The 21,814-nt window shown below is 35.8% G+C and overlaps 1 protein-coding gene across 2 annotated transcripts in view; it reads left to right on the forward strand.

The window, feature by feature from the left end:
• The window catches only part of betaCOP (coatomer subunit beta), a 304,925-nt gene that overhangs the window by 70,859 nt on the left and 212,252 nt on the right, over positions 1–21,814 (forward strand). For both annotated transcript variants that reach the window (XM_090413127.1, XM_090413129.1), the window contains exons 6-7: positions 1,090–1,227; positions 2,764–2,883. In XM_090413127.1, the coding sequence (XP_090269253.1) occupies positions 1,090–1,227; positions 2,764–2,883 (258 nt within the window). The remainder of the gene's footprint in view (positions 1–1,089; positions 1,228–2,763; positions 2,884–21,814) is intronic.

Here is a 21,814-nt window from a genome sequence, read left to right on the forward strand (position 1 = left end):
GTGAAGCATGGGATGCTTTTGAGCACTACCTTTTTTTTTTTTTTCCTGCACGTTATTTCTCTTCTGAGCTCCTAACATTATAAATCCCATATCTGCCCAACTTGGAATATTGTTCTCACATTTGTGGTGGCACATCAAAAACTCAGTGTTTGACTGTATCTAGAAGAGCTATTCGTTTAATAGGTGACCCTTCTCTCACTGATTCCTCTAATTCCTTTCCTATAGATGCTCTATTTCTGCATTCTTTTCTATAGTATTTCCATGGATGCTGCTCCCCAAAACTAGCTGCCACTTTTCTTCTAATTCAGGGAAGTAGAGGAATAGTTGGCAGTTTGAAATTGATCGGTACATGAATGATGACCAAATTGTTGATCAACATCCATGTACCATTCAGCTTCAGACAAACCAACTTCTCATCCTCTTCCATCATTCCATATACCTCTATCCTTTGGAACAGACTTTTGCATTCAATTTTCTTCCATGAATGCAATCCCTAATTCTTCATTAACAGATTCTTTTTTTTTTCTCTCCTTAATCATTTGGCACACACACCTTGCAGTCGATTAGCTTAATTAGACTTAATAACCCATCTCTTACCAACTCAGCTCCCCCCCCCCCCAACTTTCGTCCAGACATTTGGTTTCTACAATATGTATGTACTACAAATGTGTCCATGGGAAGTGCTCATTTGAAATAACATCAATAATTCCCCCATTTAGTACTAAGCTTGTTGGAACATGTGCAGCTGTTGTTCAACATTTCCCAAGGAATACAATATACAGTCTTTCAAATGAAATGTAAACAAGTTTTTCCTTTCCAACCCACTACCCATATATAGTACTAATGTACTATTGGTTGATCAACCAACCTCTCATGTATGGACTCGACCAGTTTACAGGTCTCAAGATCTCTTATGTGGTGTTGATATATTAATTTTTTTTAAATAAAATATAAAAATGCATAAGACAAAATACACTAATTTTTAAAATTAGTATATATTGTCTCAATTTTAAAATTGGCATATAATTTTAGAAATTCAGATTTTAGAAACAATTTGAAGAACAACTTGTAAATTTTACATATTTTTAGATGTGTCATGCAAATCCTTCGGAGAGATCTCGTTTCATTCGATGTATATACAATCTTCTAAATTCTAGTAGTCCTGCTGTACGATATGAAGCAGCAGGAACATTAGTCACTTTGTCTAATGCACCAACTGCTATAAAGGTATGTAAATTAATGCTTTTGAGATAACATTGTTGAATTATGACTTTTGTTCAAAATTTTTGCTTTAATAATTTGAACTTTGAATTTCATAAAAAGGAGTTTTTCTGTACTCATTTGATCATAACCCTTTATTAGCATGATAAAACATCACACTTAATTTGGTTGGCAAAGGCATATTGTTAGTGGATGCTAAAATTGCTTGTGCATGCTCATTTCAACAACAAAGGATAGCAACTCGGTACAGTTCATCTGTAGTCATCCTCTATGTTGGTTCAGTCTCCACTAAAATAGCTAGAATTTTGAAGCCTTACAACATCAGAGTTGTGTTTAAACCGACTGCAACCATTAGACAGTTTTTAAGATCCCCTAAAGACTGCGTTCCATTTTTCAAATATACAGGTGTTTATAGAATACCATGCACTTGTGGACTTTCCTACATAGGCCAAACTTCAAGAAGCCTGGAAATTAGACAGAAGGAACATGTTGGAGATGTAAATCCCAACAGAACAGATACCTGAGGTTTGGTGCAGCACTTCTCAACTTCTAACCATGCAATAGATTGGGAAAGCTGCTCAGTGCCGTATATAGAGGATGATTACAGATGCCGAATATTCAAAGAAGCAGCAGTGGTCATACAAAAAGGAAATAACCTGAATAGAAATCAAGGAGCAGTATTGAAATATACATGGAAAAATCTGATTAATTCATTAAGCATAGCAGAATTACAGTGTGCTAAAAACTATGTAACGCGTATTCACAATAATGACTGAAGCATCTATCTACATGCATACATTGTCACGCGAGCTGTCAAATTTGGTTGCCTAACTGTTGGAAACGGTTACTGTATTCTTTCGTTTTTTTGCATTTATTATTTTTTTCACCTTTTTTAATATTGACAAAGCTAGACAGTATGCTAGCGAAACTAGTCGGCATTCTTGTACATATGTGTATTAAACCGATGGTCTTATAATCAGAATAAGTTTTTGTGTTTAATGTTTAACATCCTTTCACAGTTAAGTTTACTTAATGAATGTAAGCTGCAGGTCTTCAAATTCAGTGTTAAGTTTCTCCCCATCCAATATAGGTTGAACAACTGCTCATGTATGGGATTGGCAGTAAAAAAAAATAGTCTGCCTTTTAAATTTTTGTTAACTGACTTGTCATCCTTGTGATGGTTGATTTCATTACTCTGTGCAAGACTTAAACTTTTCCATATCTTTTAGCCCATGCAATTTTCATATCCCATAGGTTTTTACCATTCATGGTTGTGAGATTCATTAAAAATAAATAAATAAAAATAATTGCTTGTTATCCTCCCACTCAATAGCTGTACTAGTCTATATCTGCAATGACTATTTTAATTAAACAGTGTGGCCACTCACATGTCACAATTAAGATTATAAGTTAGATACTAAGCTTCTACTGAGTAGTCAGAATACATGTGATCACATTAGTAGCAAACATATGCATAGTTTTATTCTAATAATTTTAATTGCAGTGTAATATCCTTTTCATTCTTGGTGTTTAATTTTATAGGCAGCTGCAAGTTGCTACATTGAATTAATTGTGAAAGAAAGTGACAATAATGTGAAGCTCATTGTCTTGGATCGTCTTATTGCTTTAAAAGATATACCATCTCATGAAAGAGTTTTACAGGTAAGTTATAAAGTCACTCAAGGATTTAAGCTAAATAAATGAGAGTAGATTTCCATATAGCTAGCCCATGAAGATTGGGCCAATTTGGGATTGGCCAAACACATTGTATTATGTAAATCAGAAATGCATTATAATGATATAGTTCAATCATATATCATGCTGACTTGGGGTAGCACCTAACTGAACAGGGTGATAGTGCTGCTTTTTATCAGAAAAAAACTGGCATATAAGTGAAAAAGTGAGCTCCTAAAACAACATGAAGAGAATTGAAGATAGCCATCATCAACATAAGATGCATGATTAGAAAATCAGTGGGGATAGCAAATGAATTATAGAAATTTAAGGACCAATGAAAGCCAGTTAGCTCATCTTACAAGATAAAGTATTCCTTCTAGAAAGTACTCTAAAAACGAGGAAAAAGTGGACCATAATGGGCTGGTGACATGCAGTATATATACACCCTCTTGCAGCCAAGTTGTCTTCCCATGACATGATCTCTTCACACAAATGGGACACTGGAGAGGTTAGTATTATTGCCTTACAGGCATAGCATTCCCCACTTAGAGGAAATGCCATCTAGATTTCTAGCTGATAAATGATATTCATTGCCTGGTGAATCTCCACCCCCTTGCTTATTGGAAGCATGATGTGGTTATTGCCATGTTTTGTCTCCAGAGTTAGGGTTTCCAGTTTCTGTCCCCCCCCCCTTTCTTCACGTGCAGCATAGGTGATGTTTTTCTTGAGCACACTATTGATGCTGTAATTAACTAGAGAGATGGAACCCCCCCCCCCCCTTTCTTCACGTGCAGCATAGGTGATGTTTTTCTTGAGCACACTATTGATGCTGTAATTAACTAGAGAGATGGAACCCCCTCCATTGGACTGCACAGCAGTAAAATGATTTCTGCATGCTGGCTATTGGATATCATTCAGGACTGAACCTGTTGATAAACTGCTTCAGGAGTCTTCCTGATCAGCTGATAAATCATCCTGCTGCTTCTTATTCTTCTGTATGGAGATAGTTTGGCAGCTTGCATAGGCATAGTTGAGACCATGCTGGATTGGAATACCCCCACCCCATATGGAGTAATCTCCACAATTCCTTTACCATTCTGTTTGTCTCTGCTCTATAGATTTTCCTAGTATTTCACTACCATTAAAATTAGTTATTGCAGTTAAAATATATCAAATGTATATATCTACAAAAAATATTAAATATAACAAAATTGTAAATAAGAAAATATACCCAAAACATTCAATTAAACCATTAAATTTCACATCAGAAATCATTAGTAACATAAGTGATGTGCACCACCACTTACAGATATCCAAATCGTACCTAATTACACTGGCCAACAAAAAAAAAAAATTTTTTCTGCTGATTATTATCTGACACTTGTTTTTTACTAATTTGGGTGCGCTGATTTCAAATATCAAACCCATTTTTCTCTATCATCAGGTTTTTCCTCTATGGCATTTTCTTTTTGCTAATTTGTAAGTTTTTGATAGTTTTAAGGAGGCAGTACTATTTAGAGGATCAAAAAACTCGATTTTTTAATATTATTTTCTGAAAGTATGTACTTTTAAAAATTTGTTCCTAACTTTTTATCAAGAAATTCGAAAAATTCCCGAAGATATAGCCTATTATTCAAAGTGGTCGCAGATCAGAATCGGAGTGCTCACCGCTCTCGCTTGTTAGTAAACGAATAAATGCGTAAGAACCTGCAACGTCACGTACTGGTGCTTTGAATGCGAGAGAGGCCGATAACCGACCTAATACATTTAGGTGATGACAACTGCCTAAAACAAATGAATGCTATATGCGTCATAGCGGACAAAGAACGATCGAAATCAGTCAATCGTTAATCGATCGTGAAAGTATGATGAGTGCTTATAACGTTTCAATAAAGTCTCTGTTTTTTTTGTCTTGTTAATTGCATGTTAGTCAGCAGTGAAGAAAATACATCATGTCTACTACTCAAAATTGTGTCAATAGTGTAGATTCCTTCTGCTACATTTGTGGCAGCTTTACTGTTCCCAGTCAAAGGACAAATATCACTGATTTCGTTAAGAAAGTGTACTTTAATTCTTTGACATAAAAATTGCAGATCAGGACAAGTCATGGACTCTAAATAAAGTGTGTAAGTCACGTGTAGAAAATTTACGACAGTGGAGCAAGGGAAAATGCCAAAAATTAGCTTTTGGCATTCCACTGATTTGGGGTGAACCGAAAAATCACGTAGATGATTGCTATTTTTGTTTAGTTCAGACTTCTGGTTATAATAAGAAGAATAAGAAAAAAATTGTGCATCCAAATCTCGACTCAGCAATTCGGCCAGTTGATCATTCCAATGAAATAGCCGTGCCAATTTATAAAGGACTTCCTTTACTTGAGAACGAGCATGATCGGGATATGCCAGATGTTCTTGAGGAGCAAGAACATCTGGCATATCCCGATATTGATTTAGACAATGAAAATTTAATTTCTAGTTCTGGACCGCAACGTTTTACTCAAGTGGAATTGAATGACTTAGTAAGAGATTTGGGCATATCAAAGGAATCATCGGAATTGTTAGCTTCAAGAATTAAATGAAAAAAACTTACTGGAGCAAGATACGAAGATAACTCTTTATCGTAGCAGGGAAAGTAATCTTGTACAATATTTTAAACACGAGTGTGGGTTTGTTTACTGTAACAATGTGTCAGGTTTACTAACTGAAATGAGTGTTGTACAATATCATCCAAATGAGTGGCATTTATTTATCGACAGTTCAAACAGAAGTCTCAAGTGTATCTTACTACACAATGGTAATGTATATGGCTCAATTCCTATTGGCTATTCAGTCCACTTAAAGGAAACATATGAGGACATTAAAAAGGTTCTGTAGTTATTAAAATATACAGACCATAACTGGATCATCTGTGTGGATCTTAAAATGGTGAACTTTTTACTTGGCTTTCAAAGAGGATATACAAAGTTTCCGTGTTTTCTATGCTTCTGGGATAGTCGAGCTAGAAACCAACACTGGAGTCAGAAACATTGGCCTCTTAGAATATCCTTAAATGTTGGAGAACAGAATGTTACAAATCAACCTTGAATCGACAGAGAAAAAATCATTTTTCAACCTCTACACATCAAACTAGGTCTTATGAAAGCAGTACGTTAAAGCTTTAGATTTACAAGGTGACTGTTTCCAATACATATGTGAAAAATTTCCACGACTTAGTTATGAAAAAATTAAAGCCGGTGTATTTGATGGACTGCAAATTAGAACTTTAATGAGAGACCCAAATTTCATCAATTCTATGAACGAAATTGAGAAAGAGGCCTGGACTTCATTTACGATGGTTGCAAATAATTTTCTTGGAAACAAAAAAGCGTGCAATTACAAAGATCTAGTGGAAACAATGCTTGAAAATTTCCAACGCCTAGGTTGCAACATGAGCATAAAGCTTCATTTCCTATACAGTCATCTTGATAGATTTCCCGAGAATTTAGGTGCTGTAAGCGATGAACAAGGCGAAAGATTTCATCAAGATGGAATTCTCACATGATGGCTGACTACTGTTGGAGTATTCAAAGGGATTGCCAAAACAGAACACACAGCAGAAATTGCTACAAACAAAAATTTATTCCCTGAAACCCATGTGTGAGTAAAATTGTTATTTTTTTTTTGTAATTTTTAATGAATATTGTTAAGTAGTTATGTATCTAATGAATATTGTTAAGTAGTTATGTATCTAATGAATATTGTTAAGTAGTTATGCCTCCTTAAAACTATCAAAGTTATGTATTTCGGCCTCTCTCGCATTCAAAGCACCAGTACGTGCCATTGCAGGTTCTTACGCATTTATTCGTTTACTAACAAGCGAGAGCGGTGAGCGCTCCGATTCTGATCTGCGACCGCTTTGAATAATAGGCTATATCTTCGGGAATTTTTCGAATTTCTTGATAAAAAGTTAGGAACAGATTTTTAAAAGTACATACTTTCAGAAAATAATATTAAAAAATCGATTTTTTTGATCCTCTAAATAGTACTGCCTCCTTAAAACTATCAAAAACTTACAAATTAGCAAAAAGAAAATGCAATAGAGGAAGAACCTGACGTGATAGAGAAAAATGGGTATGATATTTGAAATCAGCGCACCCAAATTAGTAAAAAGACAAGTCTCATATAAAAGTCAGTCAAAAATTGTGTTGGACTGTGTTGTTCATCATTGAACTTCATCTGGCATCCTCTGTGACTGCATCTCATCTTAACTTTCCACATTACATCATACATGCTGCTCTCCATAACAAATGGAAAGCAGCATATATGATGCTTTCCATATGCTTTGGTTCATGACTTCATTGCCTTGATAACAAATGAAATCTCCTAATTTTGGTAGTCACCTTTTTGTTTATTTCTGAAAGTCGATCATACACAGTCGAATTTATCCAAATAGTGAGATAATCTTCCTTGAAGATTTCAGTTCCTCTTAACTTCACAGACCAAGCTAAAAAGAAATAGAATTGCTTACTGTCTTTAATGATCTAACATAGTTTGTCTACCAACCTTACTAAATTGATAATAATTTTCATCACGATTATTCAAAACTCTGGACATTTTCATAGCCATCTATCTCTCCAAATACACTGTTGATGTTATCTTGCCTCTTGACATCTCAGACTGTAACCTTGGTTCATTTTCAAGAATCAAAATTGAGTAGCTTTCAGAGGTGAGCTGTAGACTCAAATATGAAATAGTATTCAAGGAAAAATGAGAGTTTGAAAACAAGAACTACACCTTAGAGATACAGTAGCACATCCTAAAGACAACAATAATCCAGTTAAAGACACATGTGGCCAGTATTTAGATCATCAACATATTCCTGATATCTATCCTCAAGGGTGGTACGGGATAATTATGATAGTACTTCATAAAAAAGTTGCACCATTACTAATTTTCCTCCAAATTAGCCTATTATCTGTCAAGACTCTGTTATCAGATCTTATATTTCTGTCTTTTAAGGTTATTATATCAATCCATGGGGTGCTTAAGGGTCAAAGCTGTACAACTGAGAGGAGACCTCCAAATTGCCTTTAAAGGAATGCAGAGAACCGACCAGGGCTTCTGACCTAATGTCCAATCCTCACCTTCTCGTGGTGCACCCTGTTGGGTATCTAGATTTAGCCGACCAAATTGTATACTTATTGGTTAAATCAAAATAAAATATTAATGTACGACATGACAAAATTTCATGCTAGTTGGGGCATCGCCCGGTTAAACAAGGCCAACGTTGTTTTCGTCAGGGAACCAGGGCGAACAGCGAAAAGTCAGCTACTGGAACGAATCTGAAAACAAACTCAACTCAACATCACCACGGTTAAAGATCGGTACTATCAACATAAGAAGCCTAAATGGCAAAGAAATGGAGCTAGCTGAGTAATTAGATAAGTACCAGATCGACATAATAGGAGTGACTGAAACAAAAAATACAAAAACCGGTGAGATCTTTCTAAGCAATAAATACAAAATGTTATATTCAGGCAATGACAATCAAGGAAAAGAAGGAATAGCCATAGTATTCAACACAAAATATGAGGCTAATTTTCTTGAATGGCAGTCAGTCTCAAGTAGAGTAATGTGGGCAAATATGTGAATGGGGAACTGGACAATGAGACTTACTTGTGCCTATGGTCCCACAGAAGGTTCTACTAAGGTAGAAGTGGAGGAATTTTTTGAGGCTTTAGAAAAAGCAACTGACACAATGAAAAAGGAAAAGTTGGTCCTTGTTGGGGATCTAAATAGCAGAGTAGGAAATGATTGTGAGACATACAAAAATATTTTGGGAAAATTTGGAGAAAAGAGCAAAGCTAATAATAATAGCAAATATCTGTTGGATTTCTGCTCAGGACATGGACTGGTTATTACTAACACCATGTTCCAACATAAAAATGTGCACAAATTCACATGGAGAGTAGAGGCAAGGAATAAGAAAAGTCTCGTTGACTGTGTTATAGTTGATAGTGATGTTTTTTCCCTGGTGCAGGACACCAGAGTATACAGAGGATTTGAAATTGGAAGTGATCACTATTTAGTCTTGAGCAGGATAAAATTGAATTTCATATTGAAAAGAATAACATGTAAGAAAGTTTTAAAGCGAATAAAAGTTGAGCAGCTCTCAGATGTGAACTGTAGACTAAAATACACAAAGATTATTGAAGAAAAAACGAAAGAGTTTGAGAACAGGAATCAAACCTTGGAGCTTCAGTGGCAAAATCTGAGGAAAACATTGATTGATTCTGCCAGAGAGGCATGTGGTGAGGTTGTCTGCAAGGATAAAATAATCAGAACTCCCTGGTGGACACAGGAAGTTAATGAGGCAGTGAAGGAAAAGAAGAAAGCATATCAAAAGTTCCTGTCAAATAAGTCAACTTGTGCTCTTAGAGAATACAGAGACAAATGCAAGAATGCTAAACACCGTGTAAAACTAGCTAAACAAAAGTTATGGGAGGATTTTGGCAAGAATATAGAAAATAAATATCAAGAAGATGGCAAAATATTCTGTGGTTGTTAAAGAAGCTTAGGAATGGAGGAAAGAGTGCTGTAAATGGAGTTAGAGATGATAAAGGTGACATGAAAACGGGAGAAAAGGATATCCTTGAAGTATGGAGTAATTACTTTGAAAAATTGCTAAATGAAACAAGCAGTGATGACAGCACAGTGGTAAAAAAACACTGACCAGGCATGCAGTCAGGAATACATATCCATACTTGAAGTAGAAAAACCCATCAAAGGCTTGAAATGTGGAAAGGCAGCAGAAGTAGATAATTGACCAGAAATGCTGAAGTATGGTGGTATAAGAGTCTTACAGTGGCTGCACTGCATGGTTCAGAAAGCCTGGACAGAGGGACGAATTCCTGATGATTGAAGTAGAGCTTTCATAATACTCGTATATAAAAAGGGAAATAAAACGGAATGTGAGAATTACAGAGGTATTTCCCTATTGAGTGTTCCTGGCAAGATCTATGCAAGTATACTTGAGAAACAGTTGAGAAGAATTGTGGAAGAAAAGCTTGGTGAAGAACAAGCTGGTTTCAGGCCAAATAGAGGCTGTCAGGATCAGATCTTCACTTTACGACAAATTGTCGAGCAAGCATGGGAATATAACAGAGATCTGTATTTAAGTTTTGTCGATTTGGAAAAGGCATATGACAAGGTGCCAAGAGAGAAGCTATTCAATACGCTACAGTTATATGGTGTCGATGTGGTATTATATCAAGCAATACTTAGTGTTTATTTGAGTTGAAAGTCAGCAGTTAGAATTGAAGGAAGTACAGGAAGATGGTTTAATGTTAAATGTGGTGTGAGACAGGGATGTACATTATCCCCTCTGTTATTCATTATCTATATGGATCACATTATGAAGGAAAGTGGTATTAAACATGATATCAAAATTGGAGATGTTAATGTCAGCTCTTTGCTTTATGCGGATGATGTTATACTTCTAAATAAATCCGCTACAAGTCTGCAAGATTCTCTTACTAAATTGAATAGCTGTTGTAATAGATATGGTATGAAGGTCAGCAATATGAAAATAGGCAGAATCATTGAAAATGTCAACTGTGTTGTGAATGGAGAACCTGTGGAACAAGTGAAACATTTCAGCTACTTAGGCACGATTTTTACTGAAGATGGTAAATTAAATATAGAAATAGACAACAGAATCAGCAAAGCTGGTATGGTAGGAGGTCAATTGAATAAATTCATATGGAATAAGAGAGAAATTAGTCGGAACACTAAATTAGCTGTATACAAGACAGTGTTCAAACCAATTTTAACTTATGGATCTGAGAGCTGGGTCAAAAGTAAAACACTTGACCAAAGACTAGAGTCGGCAGATATGAGAGTCCTGAGAAAGATTATAGGCGTGAACAGATGCCATCAGTGGCAATATCATATTAAAAACAAGGATATTAGGAAAGAACTTGACATTGTCAACATCCAGGAATGTGTTAGCAGAGCTAATCTCAGATGGTATGGTCACATAAACAGAATGGGCGAAGAAAGATTAGCAAAACAAGTGTTCTCTGCTAGGTTGGCAGCAAAACGACCCAGAGGAAGGCCAAGATATAGGTAGATTGATACGGTATAAAGTGCCTTAGACAATAGAAATATAAGATCTGATAATGTTGGAGTCTTGACAAGTAACAGACTGTTTTGGAGGAAAATTATAGATAGGAAGTTAGTAATGATGTAATTTTTTTCATGTAGTACTATTATATTCTGTACACCCCTTGAGGGTACATGGCAGGAATTTGATGATGATGATATCAATCCATCTACGAGGTAGTTTCCAAAAGTTTCCGTCCTGACATACAAAATTCAAGCCATTTTAAAATGCTGTGTGTGACAGTACCATCTACAGGGAGCTTAGTATACCAGTTTCAACTCTCTTCCTGCATCATTCATTGGAGGCACCTGTTTGACTAACTCATGGCATGCTAAGTGGCTGTAATATTAAAAATCAAGTACTGCACTGTGATAAAGTTTTTCACCAAAGAAGGGCTTTCTCCAAGTGCTATCAAACAGTGATTGGATAGTGTTTATGGGGGAACTTCTCCTTTGTATTCCACAGTGAAGAAATGGGCTAAACAGTTTTGCCTAGGAAAGAGCACATCTAAGATGATCCTTGTGCTGGTCAGCCTGTGGAAGTGATGACTGAGGGAAATGTCTCTCTTGTTGGGGAGGAACTGCTCAATGACAGATGGCTGAAGCTCAAAGAAATCCGAGCAAAGTTGGGGCTTTCTATAACAGCAGTCTTTTTCATCATTCACAAGAAGCTTCAAATGATGAAGGTCAGTGCAAGGTGGGTGCCCCAACTTCTCTCTTCAATTCTGGAGCATCATGTGACCTGTTCCTGCTAGTTTTTAGAGCTTTGCCAAGGGAATCAAAAGTGTTGCTGAAATCCATTGTCACTGGGTGTGAAACCATGGCCTTTATTACAATTCCTCTTTCCAAAAGGGAATCTATGGAGTGGTGCAAACCAGGTGAAGCACCATGAGAAAAGTCAAGGTCATTCAGTCCACATATATCATGGTAGCAATCTTTTGAGATTGCCATGCCAGGAAATTCTCTTGATTGACTTCAAGGAATGGAATACCACTGGGAATGAAGAATATTATGCTTTACTCCTGCACAAACTTGCAAAGCCATAAAGGTGAATAGACAAATGCTGAGTCATGGTGTTCGCCTGCTTCACGATAATGCTCCAGTCCATACAGCTATTGTTGTGAAGGCTTGCAGTGAATGACTGTGGCTTTCAGGAGATTGAACACCCAGTGACTGCTATCTCTTCTCAAAAATGAAGAAAGACCTTCGAGGAAGAAAATTTGCACATGACAATGAGGTGAAGGATGCAGTTTTAGGTCATTTTGCCGACAAAAGTACAGACTATTTTTTCAAGGGCATAGAAATCTTAATTCAAAGATGTGAGAAGTGTGTTGAAATAAAGTGAGATTATGTTGAAAAGTGGCACAGTTGTTTTCTTTCTATCACCTCTAAAAGTTAGTCATGCCGGAAACATGGAATCACGCTTATACATCTTGCTCTTATTCTGGGTCTTTTTCCTGCCAACTGGGCAAAGAATGATTACCTCTTTAACTTCCTGAGTCTGCCATGGAATTCTGATTTTTCTATCCTTACATTCTCTGGCTGAATCAATGTTTTCTTCTGAATTTGCCATTGAAATTCTACTTTTTGGTTCTTGTTTTTAAACTCATTTTTTCTTCAACGATATTTGTGTATTTAAGTCTACAGTTGACCTCTGAAAGCTGCTTAACTTTGATATGTTTTAAAACTTTCTTACGCAGTCTTCTTTTCAACATGAAATTTAATTTTATCCTGCTCAAAACCAGATAGTGATCACTTCCTATTTCAAATCCCTCTATATACTTTTTTTTGTCTTGAACCACTGGGGAAAACTTCGCTATCAACTATGACATGAATGAGACTTTGCTTTTTTCTTGCATCTTCTCTCCGTGTGAATTTGTGCACATCTTTATGTTGGAACATGGTGTTAGTAATAACTAATCCATGTCCTAAACAGAAATCCAGCAGCCATTTACCATTATTAGCCTTCTACTTTTCTACTTTTTTGCAAATTTCCCCCAAAAAATTTCCATATATGTGGTAATCATTTCCTTCTCTGCTGTTTAGATCTCCAACAAGGACCAATTTTTCCTTTTTCATTGGTCCAGCTCCTTTCTTTAATGCCTCAAAAAAAGTCCTCCATTTCTTCTTTGATAGTCTTCTGTGTGATCATAAGCTCAAATATGTCTCGTTGGGCAAATATCAGAATAGGGAATTGGACAAAAGGGAATTGATATTGCCTGCCATTCAAGAAAACTCACCTTATATTTAGTGTTGAATACTATAGCTACTCCTTGTTTTCCCTGATTGTTATTGCCTGAATATAACACTTTGTATTTGTTGCTTAGAAAGATCTCACCTGTTTTTGCCTTTTGTTTCAGTCACACCTATTATCTCGATCTTGGTACTTATCCAATTCTTCTACTAGTTTCATTTCTTTTCCATTGATGCTTCTTTTGCTGATGGTGCCAATCTTGATCTCTGATGTTGAGTTGTGGGTTTGTTCCAGTAGCTGACTTCACTGGTTTTGCTGGTTTCCTGACGAAAACAATGGGGGCTTTGTTTAACCCTAGCCAGCATGAAATTCTCACATGTTGTACCATCATTTTAAATCGTGGTTTTATTATTATTATCTGAGACCTCCAAGGAGTCAAGGACTCAAGGAGGACTATAAATCACCCAAACTAGCTGTCATACCTTCCCTTAAATTCATTCACACTAGGTGCACTGAAAAGCAAATTATTCCACTCATTCACTGCTTTCTGAGAGAAAAATATAACTCTTATCCCTTTCTTGACTGTGAACAAACTTAACTTCCATGGATGCCCCCCATGTTTTCTCCCCACCTTTCAAATAACAAAAAATTTCATCAGATGATATCCTATATATAACACCCATTCAAAAGTTTATATACTTCTATCATATCACCACTCTTCCTCCTGTTTACCAGAATCTGCAGTTCACATATTCAAGAAGACTCTCCTCATATTTAGTGTGTAATCTGTACATAATCTAAATCTGATAATCCGGATATAATCGTTCTTTGCACCCACAGCTTCTTTATCCCCTTGGAACCCGGGAGACCAAATCTGTACACAATAATCCAGGTGTGGTCTTATCAAAGCCTTATAAAGAGGCAAAATGACTTCCTTATTTTTACATATGAAGGTTCACTTCAACATCACAATTATTCTCTGAGTTTTTGCTATCTGGCCTTTGAACTTCAAATTCCTATCCTCAAATACACCAAGATCCCTTGCCTCCTCAGTTTCTTGTAGCATAACCCTGCTAATATCATATACCACCGGAACTCATGTCAAAGTGCATTACTTTACACATACTAACCGTTTGATAAGACGGATATGGGCTTGATGTTCTGAAATGTGTTTATTAACAGATCTACCTGTCTGTCCATAGTAAGACAATTTAAAGGAACATGGAACCTCTTACATGCCAGCTAGCATCATAGGTGAAAGTTTGTCTTTAGGAGATGGTAACAAGTTATAGATCTGGTTGATTGGTTTGTAAGTAGCAGCAAGTTTGTATTTCTTCATAATTTTTGAAAGACGTTTGGAGATGCCTTTGACATAAGGTATCGGAATCCTACGGGTTTGTTTTTGTCTAGGTTGATGTGCGGGGAAGACTGATTTTTTGAATTGTTTTAGGATTGTATCCATTTAGTATGGCTGTATTTTTGATTATTTCCAATTCTTGGTTTAGAGATTTTTCAGAGGAGCATAATCTGTGTGCTCTGGTTACTAATGATTGAATGATGCCAAATTTTTGAGATGGACTATGAGCAGAAGAATTGTGAATTTAGCGACCTGAAAATGTCAGCTTGCGATAGAAGTGGAGATGGGACCATCTTCTTTTCTTTGGATGTGTAAATCCAGAAAGGAGATTCTCTGTGGAGATTCTTTTTCTAGCGTGAATTTGATGCGAGGACGAAGGAGGTTTATTTTATCTAGAAGCAGGTGTAGTTCTTGTTCATAATGTCCTCTATCCCAGACAGCAAAGATGTCGTCAACATATTGTTGCCAAATTTTTCATTTAGGTTTAAATGCGAAAATTTTTTCTTCAAGATATTCTAGAAACAGGTTGGCTAAGTTTGATAAGGGAGACCACTGCTGTTCCTTCTTGCTTGTAAATTTTCTCTTTCCAAGTGAACTATCCGGACATAATAACAAATTTCATAATTCAATATCGGATTGAAATTTTTGTGTTAACAAGTCTATCGTTTCCTTATGGGGAATATTAGTGAAGAGGTGGACAATGTCGAAGCTAATTAGCATGTCAGTTTCCACATTTGAATGTCTTTTATATTTGTGTGAAACTGTGGAATTTTTAATTGATTAGGCTGAGTGGCCTATGAGAGGAGGAATAAGCTTAGTTAAAAATGTTGATAATTTGTAAGTCGGGCTGCTAATAGAATCCATGATGGGTCTGAGTGGAATGTTATTCTTGTGAAGTTTAGGTAAACCATATGTTCTAGGAGGCCTAGCATGGTATGTCCCGAATTTTTTTTATTGTTCCTTCATCTAAGGAAGTGGTTTCATCAATGAACTTGTTGAGTTTTGAGGTGTCTTTTTGTAGGATCATAATGAAGTTTGGCATATGTATTTCGATCTTGGAGTAGTAAATTCATTTCTTTGGTCATATGAATTGATATCGAGAACAACAGTGGTATTTCCCTTGTCGGCTCTGGTGATGGTTGTTTCTATTTTGTTTTAAGGAGCTAAGAGCTTTTAGTTCTGATGGTGGAATATTCAAGTCTGAAGATTTGGCATCATAGATTATTTTGGCTATTTCAAAACGAAGTTTCTTGGCTTCAATATTGAAAATATGGCCGATGTTTCTTTTAATATTGTGTATAAAATCTAAATATGGAATGCATTTAGATGAAATTGCAAACTTATTACCTCTTGCTAGAATATTTAATTCATCTTCTGTTAGTGGATGGCAACCTATTTTTCGGTCGGTAATTTGTTGGTATTTTTTTATGTAGATTAATATTACTTTTATTAAATGCTTTGATCCCTGAATTTTTTGAGACATTAATAATCAATTGGAGCAATTCTTGATTTGACGTATTTGACAATTCCACTTCTAATTCTGTAATTTTTAAATTATTTGTTGCCAATTCGTCTTTAGAAACTCTTAACTGATTAAGCAGTAAGGAATTGCTTGCTTTCTGATAGATTTTATGAGCACCTGGTGATTTGATAACTTAAATTTAGCAAACGTTGGAATGAGTTTGATGTGTAAATCCTTTCTGGATTTACACATCCAAAGAAAAGAAGATAGTTCCATCTTCACTTCTGTCTATTGCAAGCTGACATTTTCAGGTTGCTACATTCACAATTCTTCTGCTCATTATCCATTTCAAAAATTTGGCATCATTCAATCATTAGTAACCAGAGCACATAGATTATGCTTCTCTGAAGAATCTCTAAACAAAGAATTGGAAATAATCAAGAATACAGCCATACTAAATGGATACAATCCTAAAACAACTCAAAAAAAATAATCAGTCACTTCTCCACATATCAACCTAGACAAGAACAAGCCTGTAGGCGTGTTCTTGTCTAGCCCTGTATAAGCTCATACCTTATGTCAAAGGCATCTCTGAACGTCTTTCAAAAATTATGAAGAAATACAAACTTGCTGCTACCTACAAACCAATCAACCAGATCTATAACTTGTTACCTTCCCCTAAAGACAAACTCTCACCTCTGATGTTACCTGGCATGTACGAGGTTCGATGTTCTTGTAAATTGTCTTACTGTGGACAGACAGGTAGATCTGTTAATAAACACATTTCGTAACATAAAGACCATATGCATCTTATCAAACGACAGAAATCTGGCCTCGCACAATGCAGAGTTGAAAACCCAAACCATAAGATCCATTGGAAAAAGACCACACGTCTACATAGAGCTTTGTATAAACATGAATGTTTATATAAAGAAAGTGCTGAAGCCCTACTTAACAGACCAAATCTGAACCATAATGACGTTTTTGCTACCCCTAAAGTATGGGAAATTGTCATACAAAATTGTGTAAAATAATTATATATGAAAGAATGATCATTAACTCGGTTAACATACATATTTTTTAAAAAGAATTGCATGACTAGAACCGAGATTTAAGTAAAAAGGTTTTAATATAAAAACACGACTAGTTTCGACTTGTAACTTTTCCAACAATGCAACAAACGAAAGGACAGCTTTAAATACAACACAACGATTTAATGTCAATTATGTATAAAGATTCTCTATGATGTTCATATTGTTTATTATTTCTAGGACTCTAGTAATATATGATAGTTTTTTTTTTTCAGATAGAGGGCGCCAAAATCAGGACTTTAGTCTTTGTGTTGCTGCTACAATTTTGTTTAAGTACACCATGTTTTAGTCTCGCGTATTGTGACAAACAGTGTTTTTGTGCTCTGAAGAAGCTGGTTATAATACCAGCGAAATATCAGCATCGAGTTAATAAATTAATTATTTACTTAGTTTCTGTGTTCTATTATACCGTTAAAATAATAAACAACATGTTCAACGAACACATAAGTCTGTCCACACGTTTATGATGTTCATAGTTTATTTAAGCTTCAGTGTTTTAGTGTTTTTTCTTTTTTCTTTCTTTTATAATGTCACCTGATGAAGGCTGTTACAAGCCGAAACTAGTCGTGTTTTTATATCATCATCATCATCATCATCAAATTCCTGCCATGTACCCTCAAGGGGTGTACAGGATATGACAGTACTACATGAAAAAATTACATCATTACTAACTTCCTATCTACAATTTTCCTCCAAATCAGTCTGTTACTTGTCAAGACTCCAACATTATCAGATCTTATATTTCTATCGTCTAAGGCACTTTGTACCGTATCAATCCACCTATATCTTGGTCTTCCTCTGGGTCGTTTTCCTGCCAACCTGGCAGAGAACACTTGTTTTGCTAATCTTTCCTCTCCCATTCTATTTAAGTGACCATACCATCTGAGATTAGCTCTGCTAACGCATTCCTGGATGCTGATAATGTTTTATATTGAAATATTAAAACCTTTTTACTTAAATCTCAGTTCTGGCCATTCAATTCTTTTTAAAAAAAAAATATATATATATATATATTATATGTTATCTTTAATTTAATTCTATAACACGTTACTGAATGCATATTGTGATTCCATTGTAATCATGCACCCTAACTGTATGTTATTCCTAGTATTGTTTGAATTAACTGTACTGACGACGTCCTATGATACTCATCATCATCAAATTCCTGCCATGTACCCTCAAGGGGTGTACAGGATATGATAGTACTACATGAAAAAAATTACATCATTATTAATTTCCTATCTACAATTTTCCTCCAAATCAGTCTGTTACTTGTCAAGACTCCAACATTATCAGATCTTATATTTCTATCGTCTAAAGCATTTTGTACCGTATCAATCCACCTATATCTTGGTCTTCCTCTGGGTCGTTTTGCTGCCAACCTGCAGAGAACACTTGTTTTGCTAATCTTTCCTCGCCCATTCTGTTTAAGTGACCATACCACCTAAGATTAGCTCTGCTAACGCATTCCTGGATGCTGACAATGTCAAGTTCTTTCCTAATATCCTCATTTTTAATATGATATTGCCATTGATGCCATCTGTTCATGCCTATAATCTTTCTCAGGACTCTCATATCTGTGGTCTCTAGTCTTTGGTCAAGTGTTTTACTTCTGACCCAGCTCTCAGATCCATAAGTTAAAACTGGTTTGAACGCTGTCTTGTACACAGCTAATTTAGTGTTCCGACTGATTTCTCTCTTATTCCATATGAATTTATTCAATTGACTTCCCACCATACCAGCTTTGCTGAATCTGTTGTCTATTTCTATATTTAATTTACCATCTTCAGTAAAAAAAGTGTCTAAATAGCTGAAATGTTTTACTTGTTCCACAGGTTCTCCATTCACAACACAGTTGACATTTTCAGTGATTCTGCCTATTTTCATTGTCTTTGTCTTTTTATTGCTGACCTTCATACCATATCTATTACAACAGCTATTCAATTTAGTCAGAGAATCTTGTAGACTTGTAGCAGATTTATTTAGAAGTATAACATCATCCGCATAAAGCAAAGAGCTGACATTAACATCTCCAATTTTGATATCATGTTTAATACCACTTTCCTTCATAATGTGATCCATATAGATAATGAATAACAGAGGGGATAATGTACATCCTTGTCTCACACCAGATTTAACATTAAACTATCTTCCTGTACTTCCTTGAGATCTACTTGAGACTGACTGCCATTCAAGAAGATTAGCCTCGTATTTTGTGTTGAATACTATGGCTACTCCTTCTTTTCCTTGATTGTCATTGCCTGAATATAACATTTTGTATTTATTGCTCAGAAAGATCTCACCAGTTTTGGTCTTTTTTGTTTCAGTCACCCCTATTATGTCGATCTGGTACTTATCTAATTCCTCAGCTAGCTCCATTTCTTTGCAATTCAGGCTTCTTACATTGATAGTACCGATCTTTAACTCTGATGATGTTGAGTTGGGGTTTATTTTCAGATTTGTTCCAGTAGCTGACTTTTCGTTGTTCGCCCTGGTTCCCTGGCAAAAACAACGGGGGCCTTGTTTAACCTGCGATGCCCTAGCCGGCATGAAATTTTGTCATGTTGTACCATCATTCTATATTTTGGTTTAACCAATAAGAATACAATTTGGTCGGCTAAATCCCAAATTGCCAGCCCATCCTCGTCCGTTCAGTATCTAAGTAGATACCCAACAGGGTCACCACGAGAAGGTGAGGATTGGACATTACGTCAGAAGCCCTCAAGGGATGTACAGGATACCATAGTACTACATGGAAAATTTACATCATTACTGATTTCCTATCTACAATTTTCCTCCAAATCAGTCTCTTAAATGTCAAGACTCCAATATTATCAGGTCTTATATATCTGTCTTCTAAGGCACTTTTTACTGTATCAGTCCACCTATATCTTGATCTTCCTCTGGGTCTTTTTCCTTCCAACCTGGCAGAGAACACTTGTTTTGCTTATCTTGCCTCTTCCATTCAGCTTAAGTGACCATATCACCTGGATTAGCTCTGCTAATGCATTCCTGGATGCTGACAATATCAAGTTCTTTCCTAATATCCTCGTTTTTAATATGATATTGCCATTGATGCCATCTGTTCATCTCCACCTAATCTTTCTCAGGATTCATATCTGCAGTCTCTAGTCTTTGGTCAAGTGTTTTACTTCTAACCCAACTCTCAGTTCCATAAGTTAAAATTGGTTTAAACACTGTCTTGTATACAGCTAATTTTGTTTTGGCTAATTTCTCTCTTATTCCATATAAATTTATTCAGTTGACTTCCTACCATATAAGCTTTGTTGATTCTGTTCTCTATTTCCATATTAACTTACCATCTTCACTAAAAATCTTGCCTAAGTAGCTGAAATGTTTTACTTGTTCTATAAGTTCTCCATTTACATTGGAGTTGATATTTTCAATGTTTCTACCTATTTTTATTATCTTTGTCTTTTTAATGCTGAGCTTCATATCATATCTATTATAACAGTTATTCAATTTAGTCAGGGAATCTTGCACACTTGTAGCGGATTTATTTGGAAGTATAACATCATCCGCATAAAGCGCAATGAGCTGAGATTAACACCTCCAATTTTGATATCAGGTTTAATACCACTTTCCTTCATAATGTGATCCATATAGATAATGAATAAGAGAGAGGGGATAATGTACATCCATATCTGACACCAGATTTAACATTAAACCATCTTCCTGTACTTCCTTGAATTCTAACTGCTGACTTAGAACTCAAATAAAGGCTAAGTACTGCTTGATATAATGTCCCATTAATGCCATTTAACTGTAATGTTTGGAATAGCTTCTCTCTTGGCACCTTGTGATATGCTAATATGACTACATCATCTGCTAGCTGCAGATGATTTAGTTGCAGGGATAGAATGTGATGGATTCAGTCTTTTCAGGAAGAATAGAATAGACAGGCGTGGGCAGGTGGGTATAGCAGATGAATTGCAGCCAACAGGAGTAGGAGTCAGTCATGTAGATGGAAGTTATTTGAGTAAGTGTGGTGCGAGATTGGGGCCAGTAAGACAAAATATAAAATCGACTACTGCTTATAGGCCAAGGAGTGATGTGGAAGATATGCATCAGCAGATTAATGCAATGAGTGCAAGTCAAGTAATTATTATGGTAACTTCAACTTCTGAGACAGATTGTTCATATGCAGGAAGGAAAAGGGTTTTATACACTTACCAAGAAATAATTACTTGAAGCAGAATGTGATGAAGAGGACTAGAAGTATGAGTGTTGGATCAGAAGATCTGTCCATAACTAAGGTGGCTACTTTGTCTCAGATTTTTGAAAGTGATCATATAGCCTTGACTTGGGAGGTAGCAAAAACGTGGAAATTTCAGTTAAGAAGTGGTTCATGTAGCACTGCAAACAGGTGATAATAATAAACTTAGGAGGAAGCTTGAAGCAGCACTGTGGCATAAAGATCTGCAAAGGAAGGATACTCAGTGTATGGGCATAATCAAGGGGTATCTGGAAGACACCATATCACACTGTATACCCAAGGGCAGAAGGGTAAATCAGGTATGAGTTAGATGGATGAGTAGTATCGTTAAGCCTGAGCTGCAAAGAAAGAAAATTCTTGTAGATAAACTTATATGTTGGTTACACATGACTAAATTTTACAGGAAATGACAATGCATACTAAAATATTAATTA

This window comes from Typopeltis vanoorti, chromosome 23, assembly GCF_054136105.1.
Source record: "Typopeltis vanoorti isolate ZY-2024b chromosome 23, IOZ_Tvanoo_1.0, whole genome shotgun sequence".
NCBI classification, from domain to species: domain Eukaryota; kingdom Metazoa; phylum Arthropoda; class Arachnida; order Uropygi; family Thelyphonidae; genus Typopeltis; species Typopeltis vanoorti.